A 20,029-nucleotide genomic window follows, 5' to 3' on the forward strand; every position below is an offset into this window, starting at 1 on the left:
CTGTAGCAAAAATAAAACACAGCCACGCTGTAAAGTCAAAGAAAAATCACAAGTCATGCCATCACAGGGGGGCCTGTCTGGACCTCTTCTAAGTGATCAGAGATGTAAAATAACAATAAATAATAGTGCAAAAAAAGCTGTTTCTCATTTTCAAACATTTTCTTAAGCCTAAGTCAAATTTAGGCAACTAGTTTGAGAATTTTCTGGCCAAATATCTATTTGTCTACTGAGACATGACCGAGTCTGTTGTGCCGGCGTCACAGCCGCGCTTCTAACAGCCTCACAGCATCAATGGCGCCTGCTCTGCCTTCCAGCAGTCACTGATGACCTGGAAAGCGAAGCCCGAGCTCCTCACTCCCTCTCTCCCACCCTCTCCCACCACTTCCTGACTCACACATTTTATTTCAATATTACAAAACCGATGATGAAAACAGAGCCTGAAATAAGTGTGGGATGCTGGTTACTCTACTTATGTGAACATTTATATCACAATGTCATATCACACAGAGCATACTTCTCTTCAAGGGACGTCTCAGGCTTCACAGGCAACTTGGACTTTTCAGAGGGCTCCACACCCATGGATGGCGGCAACAGTGGAGGGACGGAAGCTTGCAAGACGCTGGTGTGAAACTGAAAGATTGTAAGTAAAAAGGAAATCAACCAAACGAGCACAGCACAAGCCACGGAGTAACGGAACACAGCAGAGCCGGTCTGTCCAGATCATATACACCTGTGCTTACAACTCCAGCCTTATAGTCATGATTGTTTCAGAGTACAAACATGGGTATAAATGAGGGGTCACAAAGAAACACTGTGGAGAAAGGGGTTTCATTTGGTTCCATGACAGTGAATATCCTGAGTAAGGAATTACCTTAAAACACAAAAAGCCCCGAGTTCCAGTCCCAGTGAAAGCCCAGGAAAGCCAGCCCCAGGATGCTGACTCTTCTCAGCGTGAGCAAACCGTAAACAAAACACTACGTCCATATTTATTTCTGCTAGCAGTCTGACACACAACATGCATCATATTGGTTAATTACTCTCTTCTATGTGAACAAGATAAGCTCCACTTTCATAACTGATGGAAAATGCATTAAAATCAGCTGGAATATACTCCTGTGGTGACCAGCTAAAATGCAGTAATATCAACATTGTGCAAATAATAAAATGTGGAGCCCATTTTCTCAAACACCTCTGGGTCCCAGGGCTGCAGACTTCGGTAAGGTCCGAGAGCTGGAGATCAGAGCGTGGTGGGCATCAAGAACTCACAAGGAGTCAGCTAATCTGTGGTCTCCTCCTTTAACTGTTTGCAATGCTGGCTTTAGCACGCCCAGTGTTTCTCCACGGAGCTATATTCCCAGCAGAGTTCTTAACTTCTTTCCTCGCTCTTTTTTATTAATAATTTTGTAAAATTAAAATATAATAATAACATTTCCTCCTTCCCTTTCCTACCAACTCCATGTACTTTCTTTTATTCCCATTCTCTCTCTCTCCCTCCCTCCCTCTCATTCATGACCTCTTTTTCTAACTCTCTTTTTGATCAGGGTCTTCTGTACAGCCTTGCCTGGCCATGAGCTCAGCCTCCTAAATTACAGGTATGCATCGTGCATGCTGGCACTGGCCTGGCTGCTTAGTCCTCAGGGCGCCAGATAAGACACCCGGCGGACACACATCTACACCAATACCAGGTAAGACACCCGGCGGACACACATCTACACCAACACCAGGTAAGACACACGGTGGGCACACATCTACACCAACACCAGGTAAGACACCCGGCGGACACACATCTACACCAACACCAGGTAAGACACCCGGTGGACACACATCTACACCAACACCAGGTAAGACACACGGTGGGCACACATCTACACCAACACCAGGTAAGACACCCAGCAGACACACATCTACACCAACACCAGGTAAGACACACATCTACAGCAACCACTCAGCAACAGTTTCACCTGAGTCACACACTCCAATAGGCAACCAGGCCTGCCTCTGAGCCCCAGGATGGAGAACCCAGGCGAGGTAAGATGGATTTGGGTGTGCTGAACCAGCAAAGCGCAGCTCCATGAAGAAGCAATGATCTTTGCTCCATGAGTTTTGTGTGGTACTGAATGACGGCATCATGAAAGCTCATTAAACATCTAGTCAGATTACTGTAAAGTGGGGCTCTGTTCGTTTTATTTTCCCGGTTTGGTTTTGGTTTCAATCTTTACAATCAACGCTGGGTAATCTCTTTAGCACTCGTCCATGCTTCCTAAAGTTCAACTACTTCCCTGGACTCCTGATCATGGGAAAATACACTAACACACTGGTCTTTTGCCTTGATTTCTTGTTCAAACTTTAAGGTTTCAGTTCCAACTTATATTTTCCCTCCTGGCTTTTCTTTGAGAATAAGGTTGAATTCTATGGATTCTCACCACACCACTTTTGTTCAGTTTGGAGCAATCATCTAAGACAAATGAAACATCCTTAAACGGATTCGTGAGGGCTAGAGAGATGGCTCAATAGCATTGGCTGCTCTTCCCGGGAACCCAGTCCAACTCCCAGCATGGTAGGGCATCTGCTAACTCCAGGGGATCTGGTGCCCTCTTCTGACCACTCTGGAAACTGTATGCATGCAGTGTGCATACATGTATTTTCGAGCAAAACACTCATACATACAAAATAAACAGAAGCCAACCTTTAAGCTGAGGCTTATGCGGCAAATAATCTGTAGAATAATCTGGCATATGCTACACATACAAGCAATCCCTCAGTAAATGCACCACATTACTGGCTATCAAAGGATTTTTGGTTTTTGCAAAGCTGAGGCAGGAGGATCACTATTGCTGGCCTGGGTGACCAAGTGAACCTGTTTCAGAATAAAACAGAGAGGTTTCTTCCCCTCTAAATATAAACACAGTTAACAAGCAGGGAGCGTCTTCCTGTATCTTATTTCATAACTAAAATCTTGACTGATGAACTGTTTCGGTGCTCACTAACATTTGAGTGTCCAACGTTAGCTGTTTTCTTTTTGAATTAACTTTCAATCAATTCAGTTTTTACCTTCTCAGGACCAGTGGTGTAGAACTCAGAGCAGAGCAGTGGCCAAGCACGCACACGGCCTCAGGCTCCAGGCCCAGAGCTGCAGTGCACGTGTGTGCGTGCGTGCGTGTGTGTGTGTGAATGTGTGCATGTGTGTGTGTGTGTGTGTGTGTGACTAGGAAAAGGGATCCACTGCTGAACACTGTCTTTTCATTATGGGATCGTCAACAACAGGTACGAGAGAAGGAAGCAAGAGAGGAGAGCTGGTGAACAGAAGGAACCGTGGCATGCTCCAGGTGAATGAGATGGTCCCAGAGTGTGCCTTGACCTCAGGGCTCCTGCACTGGGGAATCCTGGGACAGGCGCTGGTCCTCTCAGACTCTATGGAGGAGCAGCATGCCCAGTGGCCCTGCAGGGAGCCTGGGCCCTGAGGGGCAGTAAGGGATGCTCAGACAAGTCTCTAAGTCTGGAGGACTCTGAGCAGATTCTGACTGTTGGAGCAATGCAGCAAATCAGGCTCAAATGGGCAAGCACAGCAGGAATGAAGGCGGCTTTGCACCGCAGCGGCACTTTACGAAGCTGAGACAACATTCGAGGAAATGAAACTGTCACCGGGGAAGCAGTAAAGACACAGCCCCCTCGACACAGACAAAGTCGGAATCCCGACGGTACCTCTTCTGGAGCGCTTGTGTTGAACGGGTCCCTGCTGGGAGACCCCATTCCTGGTGTAGAGGAGGTACTCCTCTCCAAGTCACTGAAGCCCTGGGCATCCAACAGGGTGGAGATGGAGCTAGAGTGGAACAGCCCGTCACACTCGCCATCCTGGCCTGGAAAAGACGAAGCAGATGACGCTCAGGTCCACTGTGGAGGAAAAACCGTGATTACGCATTCCTTCTCTGTCTTTCTCTTGAACACGCGCTGTGCTGCTGAGCTACTGTCTCAGTTCAAACCGTTAACAAAGAATCACAGCTCCTGGCATCGTACGGAGACCGGAAACACAGACCCTAGGGTACAGCACCTTAAACTCTAAGCAGCTAAGGCCGTGCCCAGGCCACACTGAGTACCCAGCAATGACATTAACAAAAGGAGTCAGGTTTGATACAATATTGACACAAAAGATGTTTAAAAACCCCTAAATTTATTTTAAAAACCCACTGTAATTTTCTTTTAAGATTTCCAGGCTTTATAAACATTAGTTTAGCCTGTTTTGGTTTTGTACCTTTAATCCTGGCATTCAGGAGGTGGGAGCAGAAGAACCAAAAATTGAAGATCATCCTTGGATACATAACAAGTTCAAGGTCAGTCTGAGCTACAAAAGACCCTACCTCAAAAAATGTCAGATAGATCAAAAGGTGTACATACCCACCTACCTACCTACCATCTACCTACTTACCTGTCTACTCTACCTACCTACCTACCTACCTATGATCTACCTACTAACCTGTCTACTCTATCTACCTACCTATGATCTACCTACTTACCTGTCTACTCTACATACCTACCTACCTATTATCTACCTACCTATCTATGATCTACCTACTAACCTGTCTACTCTATCTATCTACCCACCTACCTATCATCTATCTACTTACCTGTCTACTCTGTGTACCTACCCACCCACCTGCACTCCTTTCTACCCCAGCATGACCATCTGATTCTGGGCTACAACAGAGCCACCATTTAAATGCATTCCTTCTCATCACTGCTGTGATCTAGAAAATACACGAAAAAGAGAAAGGACGGAAGAAAAAGCAAAATGACAGCTGATCCTTCAAAAGGACCCGTTTATGCCATTTTAAAGTAGGAAGAGCCTAACAGAAGAAAGAAACCACATATCCATCAAAGAACTAAGTTTGAAAAATTTTACCATCAGTCAAGATGTAAAGGACTAACTAACTGTACAACACAATGGTAGATGGTCACTTTCTTAAAAAGTAGTATGATATTAAAAGCTCTACCTTCTAATGCCAAATGGCAAACTCTGTACTTATCTAAACACGCCGTAACTTCTTTTTTCTTATTTTTCTTTAAGAAATTGTTTTGGTATAACATAGTCCAGGCTAGCATCAAAGACAAGGTCATCTTGATTCAACCTCTCAAGTGCTTAGATTACAGGCATGCCCAACTAAGATTTATTTTATCTTTATTTATGAGTATGTGTGTGCATGTGTCCACAGAGCCCAGAAGAGGGTGTTGGATGCCTTGGGACTGGAGTTGGAGGTGGTTATGGGCTGCCAGAGTGGATGCTGAGAGCCAAACTCCACTCCCCTGCAAGAGCAGCAAATGCTCTTAATCACCGAGCAGTCTTTCCAGCCTCACCAAAACTTTTAAACTGAGGTTTTACTATAATTTTACCTTAACTTTACTAGATGTTAAATGTTGTCTAGAGTTTTGTGAGGAGTAACTAAATAAATATGTCTTCGGGAGGAATCACTTTTTATGTACCTCCTTCACCATACCAGGGAATGACTTTTATGACTTGTGAAAACCTATCCTGCTATATCTGATTTCAAACTACTACATGGGGCTGGAAAGTCTCAGCCAGTCAACTGCCTGCCACGGAAGCACGAGGACCCAAGTTCAGATTGCCAGTGCCCACATAAACACCAGGCATGGCCTGGAGAGGCGGCCCAGAGGTCAAGAGCGCATGGTGATCATGAAGAAGACCAGGATTTGGTTTCCAGACCCTACACTGGCAGTCACAACTGCCTGTAACTCCAGCTCCAGGGATCTGATGCCCTCTTCTGACCTCCCCAGGCACTGGCACACAGGTGGCATGAATTCACCCACACACATACACATAAATAAATATAAAATAGGTCTTTAAAAGCCAGGCATGGTGGTCTGCAACCTTAGAGACAGACAGATGTGGCATACATTATCCACACACATACACATAAATAAAAATAAAATAGGTCTTTACAAACCAGGCATGGTGGTCTGCAGCCTTAGAGGCAGGGGTGTAGAAAGGCAATCTCTGGAGCTCACTGACCAGCCAATCTAGTCAGTTCGTGAACTCCACTGTCAGCGAGAAACCCTGTCTCAGGGATGGGCTAGCGATACAGTTGAATAGGAGCTGCGACCTGCTGCCGCACCGGAGGACCTGCTTTCAGTCATGGTGTTTGGCAGAGCAAAAGAAACCCTACCTAAAATATCTCTCAAGAGATATGCTCTCAGTGCTGACCCTCTTTAGAGTGACAACTGCCCACATGTTCACAGTAAACAAACACTCTAACATTCTGTTTGTGTCAAATGACCCTCAGTCTTTCCACGTTTGAGAATGGCCCTCTGCTGGTAAGGCAACAGAACTTCCTGTGTTCAAAGAGGAACTCGCATTCCTTGGCCTGGGTAAACGGCACCATCACTTACCTGGTGCCTTTAGCCACAAGTGTCTGCTTCTGCTGACTTATTTACCTTAGCTTCGCGTCCATCACCTAATTTAGCATATCACAACCTCAATGGATCCGGTCGATTCAGATCCACTGGGTCTCTGCAGTTACAATTACTGCAAGCGTCTTTTGATTGACTTCCCCTGCTTGCGATAGTGGCATTCCTCTTAACCCCTTTCTGGAGAAGGTCACGTTGCAAACTTTATATTCAGCCTCTTGCCCCAGGCTGGCAGTGTAGCTCAGTGGCAAAACACTTACCTAGCATGTGCTAGGCCCTAGGTTCAAACTCTTGGATCAACAAAACAAAACAAACCCTCACTGGATTCTCTGCACTTATTTAAGAACAGATGTCCAAACCAGCCCTACTGAGATCCCTCTCACGACATAACCACCCCCTCCCCACCCCCAGAACTTTCCAGACGTAACCTGAGGCTCTCTGCATATACTACAGATCTTGCTCTAGAGTGCTTTGATAGAGATACTCTCACTGACACACAGATCTACAAAATACTCATCAGCCCGAGTGTTTCCCAACACCATTGTCCATAAACAGATGAGCCACCCACTCAGAAAATGCAGTAAGCTCATGGCCGGAGTAGGAAGGTTTCCAGAGATGCATTTTACTTTATTACCTTGGGCCAGAACTGCTGGGTCCTGCATTTTCTTGTAGCTGTTCAGGCACTGCCGGAGATCTTCTATCCTCCGATCCTGTGAAGAACGTAAGCCATCACCACTACTACAGTTTCAAACAATAAAGGTAAGCGCTGTGAATTTTTTACACTATTTGAACATTTCCCAAGCTTTAGTAAAAGTGGCAATATCTGTATTTTTCCTATGTGCATCCAAGACAGAAACAGCACCTCTGATCTTACAGATCCAACGTGCCATCTTCAAAAACAAAACTGATGTAACAGCATTTAACAACAACAACAACAAAACCAAGGGCCAGTGAGATGGTTCAGTGTGGGAAGACCCAACACGGGGCCCGATGGCTTGTGTTGGATCCCAGTGGATAAAATTCCAGAGTGCAGATCCCCAGCACCCACGTAAAGCCAGCTATGGCGACTGTTACCCCAGCAACTCAGGGGGCGGGGACGAAAGACAGTTAGAACTGGCTTCCCAGAGCCTGCTGGCCAGCCAGTCAGCAAGCTACGGGGTCTCCGACTGTCTTGAAAAATAAGACGGAGATTGAATAAGAAGACACTTGAGGTCAGTGTGACCTTGACTTTTCGCACACACACACACACACACACACACACACACACACATATACACAAAGAGAGACAGAGAGAGAGAACAAAGATGAGAGGAAGCAGCAGAAAAGCAAAGGAGTAACAGGATTGGAGAAAGCTGTGATGAGAAAGAAGAACCATCTCTTGGGCATTTTGTAGTTCTGTACTCCTTGGAATTAGCCTTTTTTGGGAAATGTCCCTTTGTTCCACTCACTAAGGGACCAGGAGAGAGTGGTCCTGATGTTATAAGCTGAATCCAATGGTTGCTAAGCAGCCAAGATCTGCCAGGTCAGGTCTGTGTTGAGGAGTGAGGAAAACAGACCACAGCCAAGAGTCCTAGTGACCACAGGCCTGGCCCGTGTCCTGTTAGTTCACCTCTCAGGAAAGCAAGACAGCTCCTGGGATGAGAGGTGGGGAATGAGAGGACAGCAACCCCGCCTTCTCTGGGGCTGTGCGGGCCTCTGTGAAGCTGGCGCTCCACGCTTCAGAGGTCATGCTAGCCCAGAATTTCCAGAACATACTCCTCTCATCTGAATAGAAAGAACTCTGACGGTTTCAATTTTCTAAATTCAAACGGGGAAGGAGGGCATCAGGATCTCCGTGGAGCCCAGGCTGCTGGCCTCTTTATTCTGTACACACAGACACAGTCACAAGTGATATCGCTGAGACAGTGTGCATGGGCAGGGGGAGACAAGGAAGGTCCCTAACATCAGTGGAATCCTAAGTGTGTCCTGTCCAGCTGGAGTGGCTAAGGAACCGTGTGGAACAGTCAAAGTGGTGCCGCGGCGCACACAAACAGTAACACTTAGGTTCATTTGATACCTTCTCATCATTTGCTGCCATCAGGGACTCCACCGCCTTTTTCATCTTTTGCACTTCAATGTCTGAAAATGATGCAACATTGTTAGGAGGCATCTCAGCTAACCTGTGAGGGCAGTCACGGCTCTTCTGTCCGAAATGTCTCAAGGGAAGCATGGCAAGGGTTCTCTTAGGGGCGATAAAAGGGGAGCACTTTTGACCTCACCCCACAGCTGTCACCCCAGAAAGACAGCGATGTGGGTCAGGGACGGGGAGACGCCCTCTCTTGGAGAAAGAACACAGTCTCCCTTTACACCCCGAGGATGGAACGTGGGCGCAGCAGCAATGACAGCACCAAGTTCTCGAAAACGTTAGCCATGGGTGGGCAGTGAGTGAGAGCAACGGGCGGATTTCACAATGACCAGGGCAGAGGGATGGGGCTCGGTCATGACCAAGCTGGAGACGGCACGGTAAGAGCCTGAGCGTGTGTTTACGTGAGCGGTCATGCTGAGAAGCCAGCTGCAGTTCCACAGAAGGAAGAGTGACTTGCTTCATCCACAAGCCCCATTTCTAACGCTGTTCTAAAACAGAGAGCAAGACCCAACAGCCACGGTGTGCAGAGTGTGACTTTCCTGAAAATATGGTCGCCAAACACGAGTGTTACTTGAAAAATGAAAACTTAAGGCACTTTTTAATAAAAATGAACATTTAAACCCAAAGTGAACCTACAATTAAAATACAGAAACAGGAAAACATTCAGCTAAAGTTACCAGCTCGTGGAGGAGGAGAGAATCTGCTAATTTTAAAAACTGTACCAATACATTTTCAGTTAGGAATGGCTGCGGTTTGTTTTCCATTTGTTGTTTCTTTTCAAGCAGGTTCCCCTAACCTGTTAGTTCACTCTCTGCAGCCAACTTAAGGATTTATCTTTCTTTACATGTCACTAGATAGCCCAGGCTCCACAAAGCCCCGGCGTAGGCCTCAGCTAAATAACGAGTTTCCAAACAGACAGAGCAAAGCTCAGCACAAGCTGGCGCTGTGGCCACGAGAGCTGAGTCTCCCCAGATGTGTGCTCTGTCTTGTCTCCTGCACCTCTGTCACCCGCACCACAGAGCGCACACTTTCTGAGCTCACTTCTCCGTGCGTCCTGTTGCACTCTGGGAAGTGAACGGGCTGCAGGGAAAACCTATGACGTGATTTACCCTCCTTACTTTACAGTCTGTCTGTCTAGCCTCTACTTTGCACACCGTGAAGAAATGGGGGCTCGTTGATGAAGCAGCTGCAGATGTTTACGGACAGAAATGTTCTCAACATGCAAAGAACGAGGTGGTGCTGCTGGCTAACGAGAGGCTGATGGAGAGACACTGAAAACCTTACTTTTCTCCTTGAGCTTCTTTTTAACATTTTCATCTGCACAGGAAAACCCATTGGATTTGAAGTTAGCACACATTGCAATAAAAACTCTACCTTAAAAGTCCTATCATTTGGCTTCCTTTTACCTAGATGCTGGAACACTAACTGCAAAGGAAGCCAGGGTATGAGGCCCTACCGCACGACGTGGGGACTGGCCGCGCAGGACGTGCAGAAGCACAGGAGGTGCAGGAGCCGCTGTGCAGTCTGTCGAGTTGCTGCATCTGAGCTTCAGCTTTCTGTGTGAAAGTCAGGCCCACAGGGCCAGCCAACCGTGATGTGGACTGGCCAGGGCCACTCTGGTAGATCTTCCCAAATGCCAGTCTGACACCTGGTCCTCCTAACTCCATGCCGCAGCCAAATGGAGCACTCAAGTCCCCATGCCAGGAGACAGTTCACTGATGACACGGTATCAGGAGCAGACTGTCAGGAGGTTCCTAGACCCTGAACTTAGCTGGTTCTGAAGTGACAGACAGCAGGCAGTTCAGACCGGTTCCAACCGGTTCTATGTGGACAGCACTCTCCAAACACACCTGTAGCCCACATGCACTCACTCAGTGTTCACTCTACTCATAAACTCTAAACGTGGGACTGCCGTTATGGTTCAGTGGTAGAGCAGATCCAATCCTAAAACTGGGGTCTATTTCTGAATGACCTATAACATGATTTTACTTATGTCGAAACTCGGGAAGGAAAGCCCATGTCTAAGGCTTGAGAAATTGAGTTTCTAATGGGAAAGAAAATGGATAAAATGCTACTTGTTTCCATATAAGATACAGCTGGAGTCTGGCTGTCCAAACCCGGAAACTGCTCTCATGTCCGGCACCATGGTGCCACTGGACATATTTATGTATGCACAGATGTATCAAAGGGAAGGTAAAATCTGATCTAGTATTCCAGATATTATACATATTCCAAGATTAAAAAAAAAACAAATGGGGATCTCCCTGTGTCATGCAGCCTGGTGGCCAACTACGATCCTTCTGCTTCAGTGTCCACGAGCTGGGGCGGCAGCTGTGTGCCCCTCACTGGACCCACACGTCACTGGGGCTGTCTTTCTGTTGTGCACCGCCAGCTCCTCTCCTGTAGCCCACAGGACCTTCACAGAGCGAGGAATCAAGCGCTAGACCGTTGGTCTCACCTCGATCGAGGACGTCCACCCCTTCTCCTTTGGTCTTGCACACCAGTCTCTCCTGCAGTCTTTTGACTTCACAGTCCTTATCTTCCAGTTGCTCTTTTAAAGATGTCAATTCATCCTACAAAGTTACAGATTCATTTTAATACAGGAGACCATGGCGGAAGAGGAGTATCTATAGAGCATACTGGCCCTTAAAGTCAACTCAAGACTCTGGGAATGAGACAAAACTCTGGAAAACTTACACGTGAACACAAATTAGACAGAGGCAATGAGGAGCACTATTAATATGACTAATTTGTAATCATCACGGTGTCATTGTTTCAGGTTTGTGAGCAAGTGTAAGACGAAACAAAAGCATAATCAGGGCAAGGTATTCCCTAAAGTTGGCCTACATTAAATCAGAAAGTCGCCAAGTTAGTCGAAGGAGATGGCCAATGTTAGTCACTTATCATAAAAGCAAAATAAAATATAAACTCAAAATGTCTTGCTTGGCTTCCTCAAGCATTTCAAGGCGACTCGTGATTCTGGGATAACCACTGGGCTTCAGTAGCCAAGGGGAGGCAATTTGGGGGTGGCTGTGACCAAACCGTGCTCTAGATCACTGAGAAAGACAAACTCCTGCTGCAATGGGAAAGGGGAATCTAGAAAAAGAGGATTTAGGTCTTCCTTCTGAAATGGTGGGCCTGCAAAAGCTTCTGAGGCCACTGATGTATTCGTTAACATTTTAAATTTCAGTTTTGCTTTAGAAAATTCTAGCCGTAGCAAATTCGTATTTTGCAGGCTGTATCTGACGTAGACACCAGTTGTGCAATGACAACATGCCCGCCTCTTATTCAGTGTGGGATTTACTCTCAGACTCTTCATTCAGCTATCTGGACACACAGTGTTGAAAAATCCACCCAGGACGCCAAGGTGGCCCTGTACACCTGACTTATAGCAAGGATAGAGTTAAGTTCAGAAACCTTCACAACCCTGCAGGAGGTACCGACCCCTCTCCCTGCAGGACTTCTAAGCAGCGGCTTCTCTTCCCCTTCACAAGGGGGAACTCATCCACACTGACCTTCCAGAAAACCCTAACAGAGGAGAGCAGGCTCCAGTTATTGAAATGAATTCTTCCCCAGGTGAACTTCCAACAACTGTCTTATTATGCTTAGGGGCCAGACAGTCCAAGAAATAAGCGTATACGCTAATAGTGTTATATTTTACCTGCTCACTAGTGACATTAGAGATGTTTGTCCTTTTAGTCAGGGTGTATGTATTCTCAATAAACAGGTGACACACACACATACGCAAACACACACAATGAATATGCATGCTGCTAAAAACACCATCACGGCAAAAACGACACAAGCCAAGAGGCAACAGCCACGGGGCTCCCACCAACGTCTACTCCACCTTCAGGGACTCCCACTTCTGCTCCATCCGCTGCTTCTCATACTGGATCTGACCCACCTTGATTTTCATGCTAGAGAGTTTGGCCATTACAGACTGGTAGAGAGACAGAGGAGAGAGAGCGAGGCAGAAAAAGACAGGCTAAATAACCAGGAAAACAGCACCAGTTCATAGAGAGGGTTGGCTACAGAAACAGCAGGCCGTGTCCCGTCCAGTTAACCAAGCCTCGGGTTGTACTGAGAACTCTAGTGAGCTCAGCGTCTCCAGCTTCAGGGAAACACTGTGTACTTGGATGATGTGTTCGTTATCATGTGCTAGTTGGAAAATATTTTTTTATAAGATTGTTGACAGAATGGTAGACCATGCTTAAAAATTATTTTTCCCCCCCGAGAGAACTTACTTTAGTTGACTTAAGTTTTTTCTCATACTGAAGTCTTTCACTGTCCATCTCACTGACTTTTAACCTCAAATCATTGATCTCTTGTATCAGCCCCTGTCCAAAAAGAAAGAATAATAATAATTAATTAGAAAAGGGTAAAGCACCGTTAGCAAAGGAGTAGCCAGGAGGCCCTAGGCCAGCAACAGCTCCTCGGAGATGAGCTGTGAGAACCAGTCCCAACAAGGGGAGATCTAGTGAAATCTACCCGACAGTCAAACCACGCATCCGCTAAAACCCTAACCTAAATTTCCAGGATCTCTGCCCCTAATGCTGGGCCGATAAAAACGAATGCAGCCATGATTCTGACAAGGAAAACGCTGGTGTTAGAACCCTTGGACCAGGTGCCCAGCGTGGTGCTGGAAGGTACGGCCTGCAGGGCGACGGGATTGTGGGACCCTGGCGCCTTCCCCTGTTCTGCTTCCTGGTCACGAGGTAAGTGGTTTTCCCTGCCATGCACTCCACGACAATGTGCTGCTTCAACGCTGGCTCACAAGCAACGGGGCCCACTCGTCCTGGACTAAACGCTCTAAAACTGCGGGTTAAAAGAGACTCTTTATAGCCTGTCGTGTCTGTCAAGTGATGTGCCTGAGTTTCTGTTCTGTTGCTACGATAAAACGCTCTGACCAAAAGGGTTTCTTGGGCTTACACTTCCAGGTCACAGTCCACCACTGGGGGAACTGCGGGTGGGAAGCCAAGTCTGGGAGCTGGAGGCAGGAACCAGATGAATGCTGCTGGCTGGCTGGCTCCTTCACTGCTTGCTCACCTGGCTCACGCTAGCTTAGCTTCCTTATACAGCCCAGGAGATGGAGGCCCCACAGTGGGCTGGGCCTGCCTACACCAACTGGGTCAAGCAAGACAATTCCTCATGGGCACGTGCACAGAACAACCTGACAAAGACAAATGGCTCACTGGGGCTGTGACTAGTGATTCCAGTCAGTACTTTCTAGGACATGATGGAAATGGGACCAACTCACAAAGGCAGTCTAACATCCAACCCAAAGCCACTCAGAGTCCATTTCTGTATTCAGACTATCTACGGACCCCACCCTGTCACATGAACTAGAGGTGTTCTCTGGCACAGCCATTGAAGACCCTTTTCTGTGACACATTAGTAGTAATTTGAAGATTTCTCCTAATTGTTTGCCTAGTCTACAAAATAAAGACTCAAATTTCTTTAAACTAAGAATCTCAACCTGAAGGTGTATGAAAGTCTTGTGTGTGTGTGTGTGTACGTGTGTGCTGACATATTCATATATCCAATACAATAATGTAATTTTATATGTGCAAAATTTTAAAAATCCAAATGTTCCATAACAATATAATTTAACACCATTTCTACTGTCACTTTAAAAATGTGCTTTCAAAATTTGCCCAAATATTCTGAATTTGGATTTAAGAAGTGTCAGTTTCCCTCACTTGCTCATCTTCCCTGCACGTAAGTCAGGAGTGGCCCTCCTCCCCTTGGTCTTTAGACTCAGCTACGGTCAGCAGGCACTGCTGTAAACACTGCCGACTTCTTCTGTGCTGACTGCAAAGACGATGCAACAACTACGGAAACCGAACTATACATGGGGGTCATTTTCCCTTATGCAAGTCAGGCAATGGTGGTGCATGTCTTTAATTCCAGCACACTAGGGAGCCAGAGGCCAGCCTGGTCTATGAGTGAGTTTCAGGATTCCAGGACAAACAGAGCTACAAAGAGAAACCATGTCTCAAAAAAAACAACGTAAGAAAGAAAGGAAGGGAGGGGAGGAGGGAGGGAGGGGAAGAGGGAGGCAGGAGAGAGGGAGAGTAGAAAGGAGGGAGAAAGGGAGGGAGGGGAAGAGGGAGGGACGGAGGGGAGGAGGGAGGGAGGCGGGGAGGCAGGAGAGAGGGAGAGTAGAAAGGAGGGAGGGAGGAAGGGAAGGAGGGAGGCAAGAGAGAGGGAGAGTAGAAGGAAGGGAGAGAGGGAAGGAGGGAGGGAGGAAGAGGAAGAGAAGATTACCCAGTTGTTTTTGGTAGTGATGCATTAAATATGACTCTAAAGTTCCAACATGGAAGAAGTCAGATATGCCCATAACAAGTCTGACTGGAAAACATGGCACTATATAATATTTATTAGATGGGCTATAAACTACCTCAATTAGCTTCAGTTCAGGCTCCTTGCAAAGCTCTGTGGTTCAGCCATCTACGCTCATACCAGAAGGGGGCGCTATTGAATGAGCCAACCAATTCCCACTAGCAAGTTCCAGGACAGACAAGTCCTAAATCTTCAAGGTTTAAAGATGTTAATGCAGTACTCTTTTGGAAATGCCTGTAAGTGTTCCTTACTTCAACATTTTCTTAGAAACTAATATCCAGACTCTCTAAAATTCTCAAATAGTGTTAACAGATTTGGGATTACAGAAATATCTAGGTAAATGTTTTATTTTTAAGGAAACACTGAGCCAGAACATTTACATATTTCCTTCTATTTCAACCTTTGGAGGCTATTTTGATTATTTTTATATAAAATCACAATAATATTCTGCAATCTGCCCTGTGAATATGTGCACTCCATTTCATCAGTAGCCTGGATTATTCATAGGAAACGATCAGGGATTGTGTTTCCCGGAAGTGTGCTCACAGTGTGACTTGGCACACACATGAGGAGAACGGAAACGGGAAAAACAAGGCACGGTACAAAACGCAGGCAGACTCAAGCGATGTAGGTGCGGCCCTGGGATCCTACCAAAAAGGCCAAGAACACCGGCTGCAGTTTGTTCCCCTGACGGGTTAACCTCACACCCAGACTAAACTAAGCAGCATATGGGGAAGACTTCACTAAACTTTGCCTACGTGGTGTGGGCAGCCTCCTCCCAGCTCCACCCGTGGAAGAGTCCATCGTAGCTCCAGCCGGGACTTAAGTGTGCAGTCAGCGATGACAGGGTGAAGGAAAGGAAAACATCTTAGCAGATTCCTGTAGCAAGTATTAAAATGAAGGCAGGCGGTGGTGGTGCACACCTTTAATCCCAGCACTCGGGAGGCAGAGGCAGGTGGATATCCGAAGTCAAGGCCAGCCTGGTCTACAGAGCAAGCTCCAAGACAGGCAGGGCTACACAGAGAAGCCTTGTCTTGAAAAAGACTTCTAAGAGACTGGGCCATGCGTCTTGATGAGCGTGGAATGAGCTCTTAAAAGGGACTGACAAGCAATTTCAAGGTTAGAATGTGAATCAAGATGGCTATTTCTTTTTGCCACAAAGGAGGCAAACAACCAAGGCTTTCCACTGTAATCGATCCTGGATGGGAAACTTTATTTTAGAAATGACAGTGGAACAAGTTGTAACATCTCAAGCGTGACGTCACATGGTATTGGTTACACAGAGTCAATATGCAGACATTTGACATGAAGGGAGAGAAAAGGAACCAACCCTGCTCCCTCTCCTTCCTAGCACTCATCTTCTGACCGAGGACACCGCCCCATACCCTTAACCAAGAAAGGAAACAGAAAAGGCAGAGGTGGTGCCCCGAGAAGGGATTTCTGCGGCTCCTTCAGTCACTTCTTCCTCCCCTTCTCTTCCTGCTGTGGTGCCCGGGACTGAGCTCAGTGCCTTGCATGTGCTGGAAAAGGGTCCTGCCGCTTAGCCGCACCCTCAGCCCTAGGCTTCATCCTAAACCAAGACTTGAAACGAACAGATGTCCTCGTCTCTCCCCAACGCACAGACTAACAATACGACAAGAGAAGAAACAGCGAAGTTTCTTTGGCTGCAAGTACTTTAAAGACTTTCTGCGTGTGTGTGTCCGTGTGTGTCCCCGTGTCCCCGTCCAAAGACGTCCTCTGTGTGTGTGTCCGTGTCCGTCCACAGAGAAAGTGATTTTTGAGCCCCCCGTTTTGGGTCCTGAGAACCAAATTCCAGCCCTCTGCATGAGCCACAAGCTAACTGCTGAGCTACTATACCACTCCCCACAGGTACTTTTCATTGTAGGAGACCCCCTAAATTTCATAAAACACAGAGAATTTTAGTTAATTAGATGATTTACATGTGAAATGTACTAAAAGTCAAGAGCTGGGATTCTGTGAATGTTTAACACGAGGTTTCTATACGTGAACAAATCCCCTAAGACATAGTAAATGCCCAGTGGGCCCAACTAAGGACAACTGGTAAAACATGTACTTAAATTACTTCAAATTGAGAAAACCAGCATGGTTTTGTCAGCCAGGTGCCACAAATATCTTAAAGGAAAAACTAGTTCTACAGAATATTTCAAACAAACAAAATCTCTAAAAAACAAACACAAAACTGGAACTAGCAATTCCTGAAGAAATTATGTGATTAAGGTTTATTCTAGTTCTTTTTATTTATTATTTTTATTTTTTCTGGGACAAGGGTTTTAGGGTGTCTAGTCTACCCTCAAACTCTCTATGTTATGGAGGCTGGCTCTGAACCCCCGATTCTCATCCTCCATCTCTCAAGTGTTGGGATCACAGGCACGTGCCACCACCTCTGGCGTATTCTGTCTTTGGAGTGGTGCTGAGGATAAAACCCAGGGTTTAGTGAGCCATGATCATGACATCTATCACCGAGCTACACCCCAAAACTGAAAACTTCTTACAAGGAAACAGGATGAGAGCATAATGTGACTAGCTACCGTCCCTCACACCTCTGGGAACTTCAAACTGTCTTGGGAATGTGTGCGAGCGGGCTAAGTGGGGAGGGGAACCGCACACTACTCACCTCCGTGTCTCTGAATCTGTCTTCATAATCCAGTCTGTCCTTCTCGACAGCTGTCAGCTTTAACTTCAAGTTAGAGACCTCGGCCATGAGCTCCAGCTTCTGTGTTTCTAACGAGGTCCTGCTCAGGAGTTCCTATTAGAATTGCAGACCAATAGTCGCACGTCATTTTATTATAAATTTCTGTCATGACTGCAAAGAGCAACAATTAGGTCTGTGGGTGAAGAATAAGGGCCGCGCGCCACACTGCTGAGGACCATGGTCTCTGGTGACCTTCTTCTAAACACAGCATCAGGCTGTCAAGAAGATGCAGCTTTTGCTTACACTGCTAAGCCTGATGGCAACACTGCTGTACACGGTGCCTGCTATGTGCCAGGGACTAGGAGACAATCCCTGCACTGATCAGGGTTTCTAGGGACCTGGAAATGGAGGGACTGAGAGGTCGCGAGCCTGTCGAGTCAGGCAGGCAGGCAACAGCAGCAGACATGCAACAGATGCGGTTTGGTTTCCATGTGTTCCACGTGTTCCGTGTGCACTTTGTCCACTGCATCACCACGCTTCTTAATCCACAAGCCCTGTGTGTGCACATGAATGCACGCATGTGTGAATTTTTTTTTTTTTTTTTTTTTTTTGCCTAAAAACAAGTCACATGTGGTTTTTATCATCTCATGGTTGGGAGTTGGAAATAATATGAACACTAAAGATCAATTTACAATTCCTGTAACATTGTATTCTGTTCTAGATGTCTAACTTTGTATGTCTCTGTTTTTAGACTATAACATTGTATCTGTTCTAATTGTCTAACTTCCTAAATCTGTGCTTTTAGACTCTGCTCCTCCTAGACTCTAAATACACCAGTTGGTGGGATTCTGGAATTTACTGCTGCAGACACCAGACAGGAATGTTGTACCTCCGGTAAAAGAATTCGGCAAGCCCTTCCCCCACCAGCTCCAGCCCATACCTGCTGCAGCATCTCCTCAGTGGCGTTCAGCTTCTCTCTGTGCTCTTCAAGACAGAACTCCAAATCTCGAATCTTCTCTCCCTGAGCCTCCACTTGGTCTGTCAATACACTCACCTGTTAATTTAAAGCAAAGGGCGGCAGATAGTTTGAAAGGCTTTGGGTCCCAAAGCATGCTTCATTCCCTAAGTGGAACAATAAGACCCATCACTCACTGATGTGGGATGTCCTTTGGGATATGTGTTGCTTTTATTGGTTGCAGATACCAAGAAGCTGCTGAAGGAGAAAGATGCCAGAACCCTACCAGTAGGCCACAGCCTTGTGGTGATACATAGATTAATAGAAGTGTGTTAATTTAAGATGTTAAGAGCTCACTAGAAATATGCCTGAACCATTGACCAAATGTTATAGTTTCTGTGTGATTATTTGGGTCTGGGCAACCGGGAAATGAATGCGCAGTCTCAGCTTACAACTCATGGTGGTTGAAGACATCCCAGATTTAACAAGATGACAATGGTCTTTCACTTTGTTTTGTGTGGATCAAACCTAGGGCCTTGTGCATGCTAGGTAGGCCCTATGTTGCCGTATGACTTAAAGATTCCTATTCAGTTAGGAGAAACTTGGTGTGGATCAGAAATATGCACTACTTTACATATTAAAATCACTTCAGTAATAAGACTCTATAAAAAATTGTTGATTTCTGAGGTGATGGTAAAGAACTAAGGTTAGAGGGCAACAGAGGGAATGAGACCCGCACTTGAAATAGACATTAAGGACCACGCAGATCTCACGCTTCAATAATAATGGGAGCAAAAACGAGTAAAGAACTCAGATTCTATAAACTCTTTCAACATCAGCGTGGTCCCAGATTTGCTCAGAGCCAGGGCGGGGTGAAGAGCGGTGTACTGTTTCCAGTGTGTAGGATCCTGAGTTCGGCTCCCAGAACCACAAAGGAAAAAGAAAAAGGCCAACTGCACACAACACTCAAATGTCTCCAGAAACAGTGGGGTTCATCTTTGGTCCTCCAGGTCCCATGCAGATCTGCAGGGCTCTCCTCAGGAATGACCAGCTGAGTAAACACACTTTGATCTGGTTAGTTCAAAGAACAAAAATGAAGACATTTGCTTTGTACTCAGAAACACCATGAGCAAGCAAGCAAACACCCCACAGCAGTTCCCAACAGCAGGCTCCACCCGGGCTGCTTTGTTTGGTTCATGTATCATTTTCAAAGCTGGAAGGTTAACATATATTCAGGCTGAGATTTTTACACTACAGGTATTCACAGATCTGAGTTTCTAGTTCAAATGTATGTAAAGTCAGGTCCGATGGCACGTTTACTACAGGTGCAATGTGCTCAACACATACGTGACTCTACGTTACATGTCCTGAGAAGGGAATGGCTTTAAGTACCACTTGCCTGAAGAACGAGGGATTCCTTGTCATTTTCCAGACGTGCCAACCTTTCTTGATAGACGTCTCCATTCCCAGGCAGATGTCCATTTGTCTGAGCAAGAAAATAACATAGATAAGCTCAACTCTCCTTCAGAATTGA

At 46.2% G+C, this 20,029-nt stretch overlaps 1 protein-coding gene across 12 annotated transcripts in view; it reads right to left on the reverse strand.

Moving 5' to 3' along the window:
• Ppfibp1 (PPFIA binding protein 1) overlaps positions 1-20,029 on the reverse strand; it is a 148,810-nt gene that overhangs the window by 20,106 nt on the left and 108,675 nt on the right. For 5 of the 12 annotated variants that reach the window (XM_057761843.1, XM_057761861.1, XM_057761868.1 and 2 more), the window contains exons 5-15: positions 19,895-19,981; positions 18,481-18,594; positions 17,523-17,654; positions 12,790-12,882; positions 12,393-12,485; positions 11,001-11,115; positions 9,827-9,859; positions 8,474-8,535; positions 7,052-7,127; positions 3,703-3,857; positions 515-630 (exon numbers count right to left, since the gene is read on the reverse strand). In XM_057761843.1, the coding sequence (XP_057617826.1) occupies positions 515-630; positions 3,703-3,857; positions 7,052-7,127; positions 8,474-8,535; positions 9,827-9,859; positions 11,001-11,115; positions 12,393-12,485; positions 12,790-12,882; positions 17,523-17,654; positions 18,481-18,594; positions 19,895-19,981 (1,076 nt within the window). The remainder of the gene's footprint in view (positions 1-514; positions 631-3,702; positions 3,858-7,051; positions 7,128-8,473; positions 8,536-9,826; positions 9,860-11,000; positions 11,116-12,392; positions 12,486-12,789; positions 12,883-17,522; positions 17,655-18,480; positions 18,595-19,894; positions 19,982-20,029) is intronic. The other 7 variants (XM_057761915.1, XM_057761905.1, XM_057761889.1 and 4 more) reach the window with 3 other exon arrangements.

This window comes from Chionomys nivalis, chromosome 1 (genome assembly GCF_950005125.1).
Source record: "Chionomys nivalis chromosome 1, mChiNiv1.1, whole genome shotgun sequence".
Taxonomy (NCBI): domain Eukaryota; kingdom Metazoa; phylum Chordata; class Mammalia; order Rodentia; family Cricetidae; genus Chionomys; species Chionomys nivalis.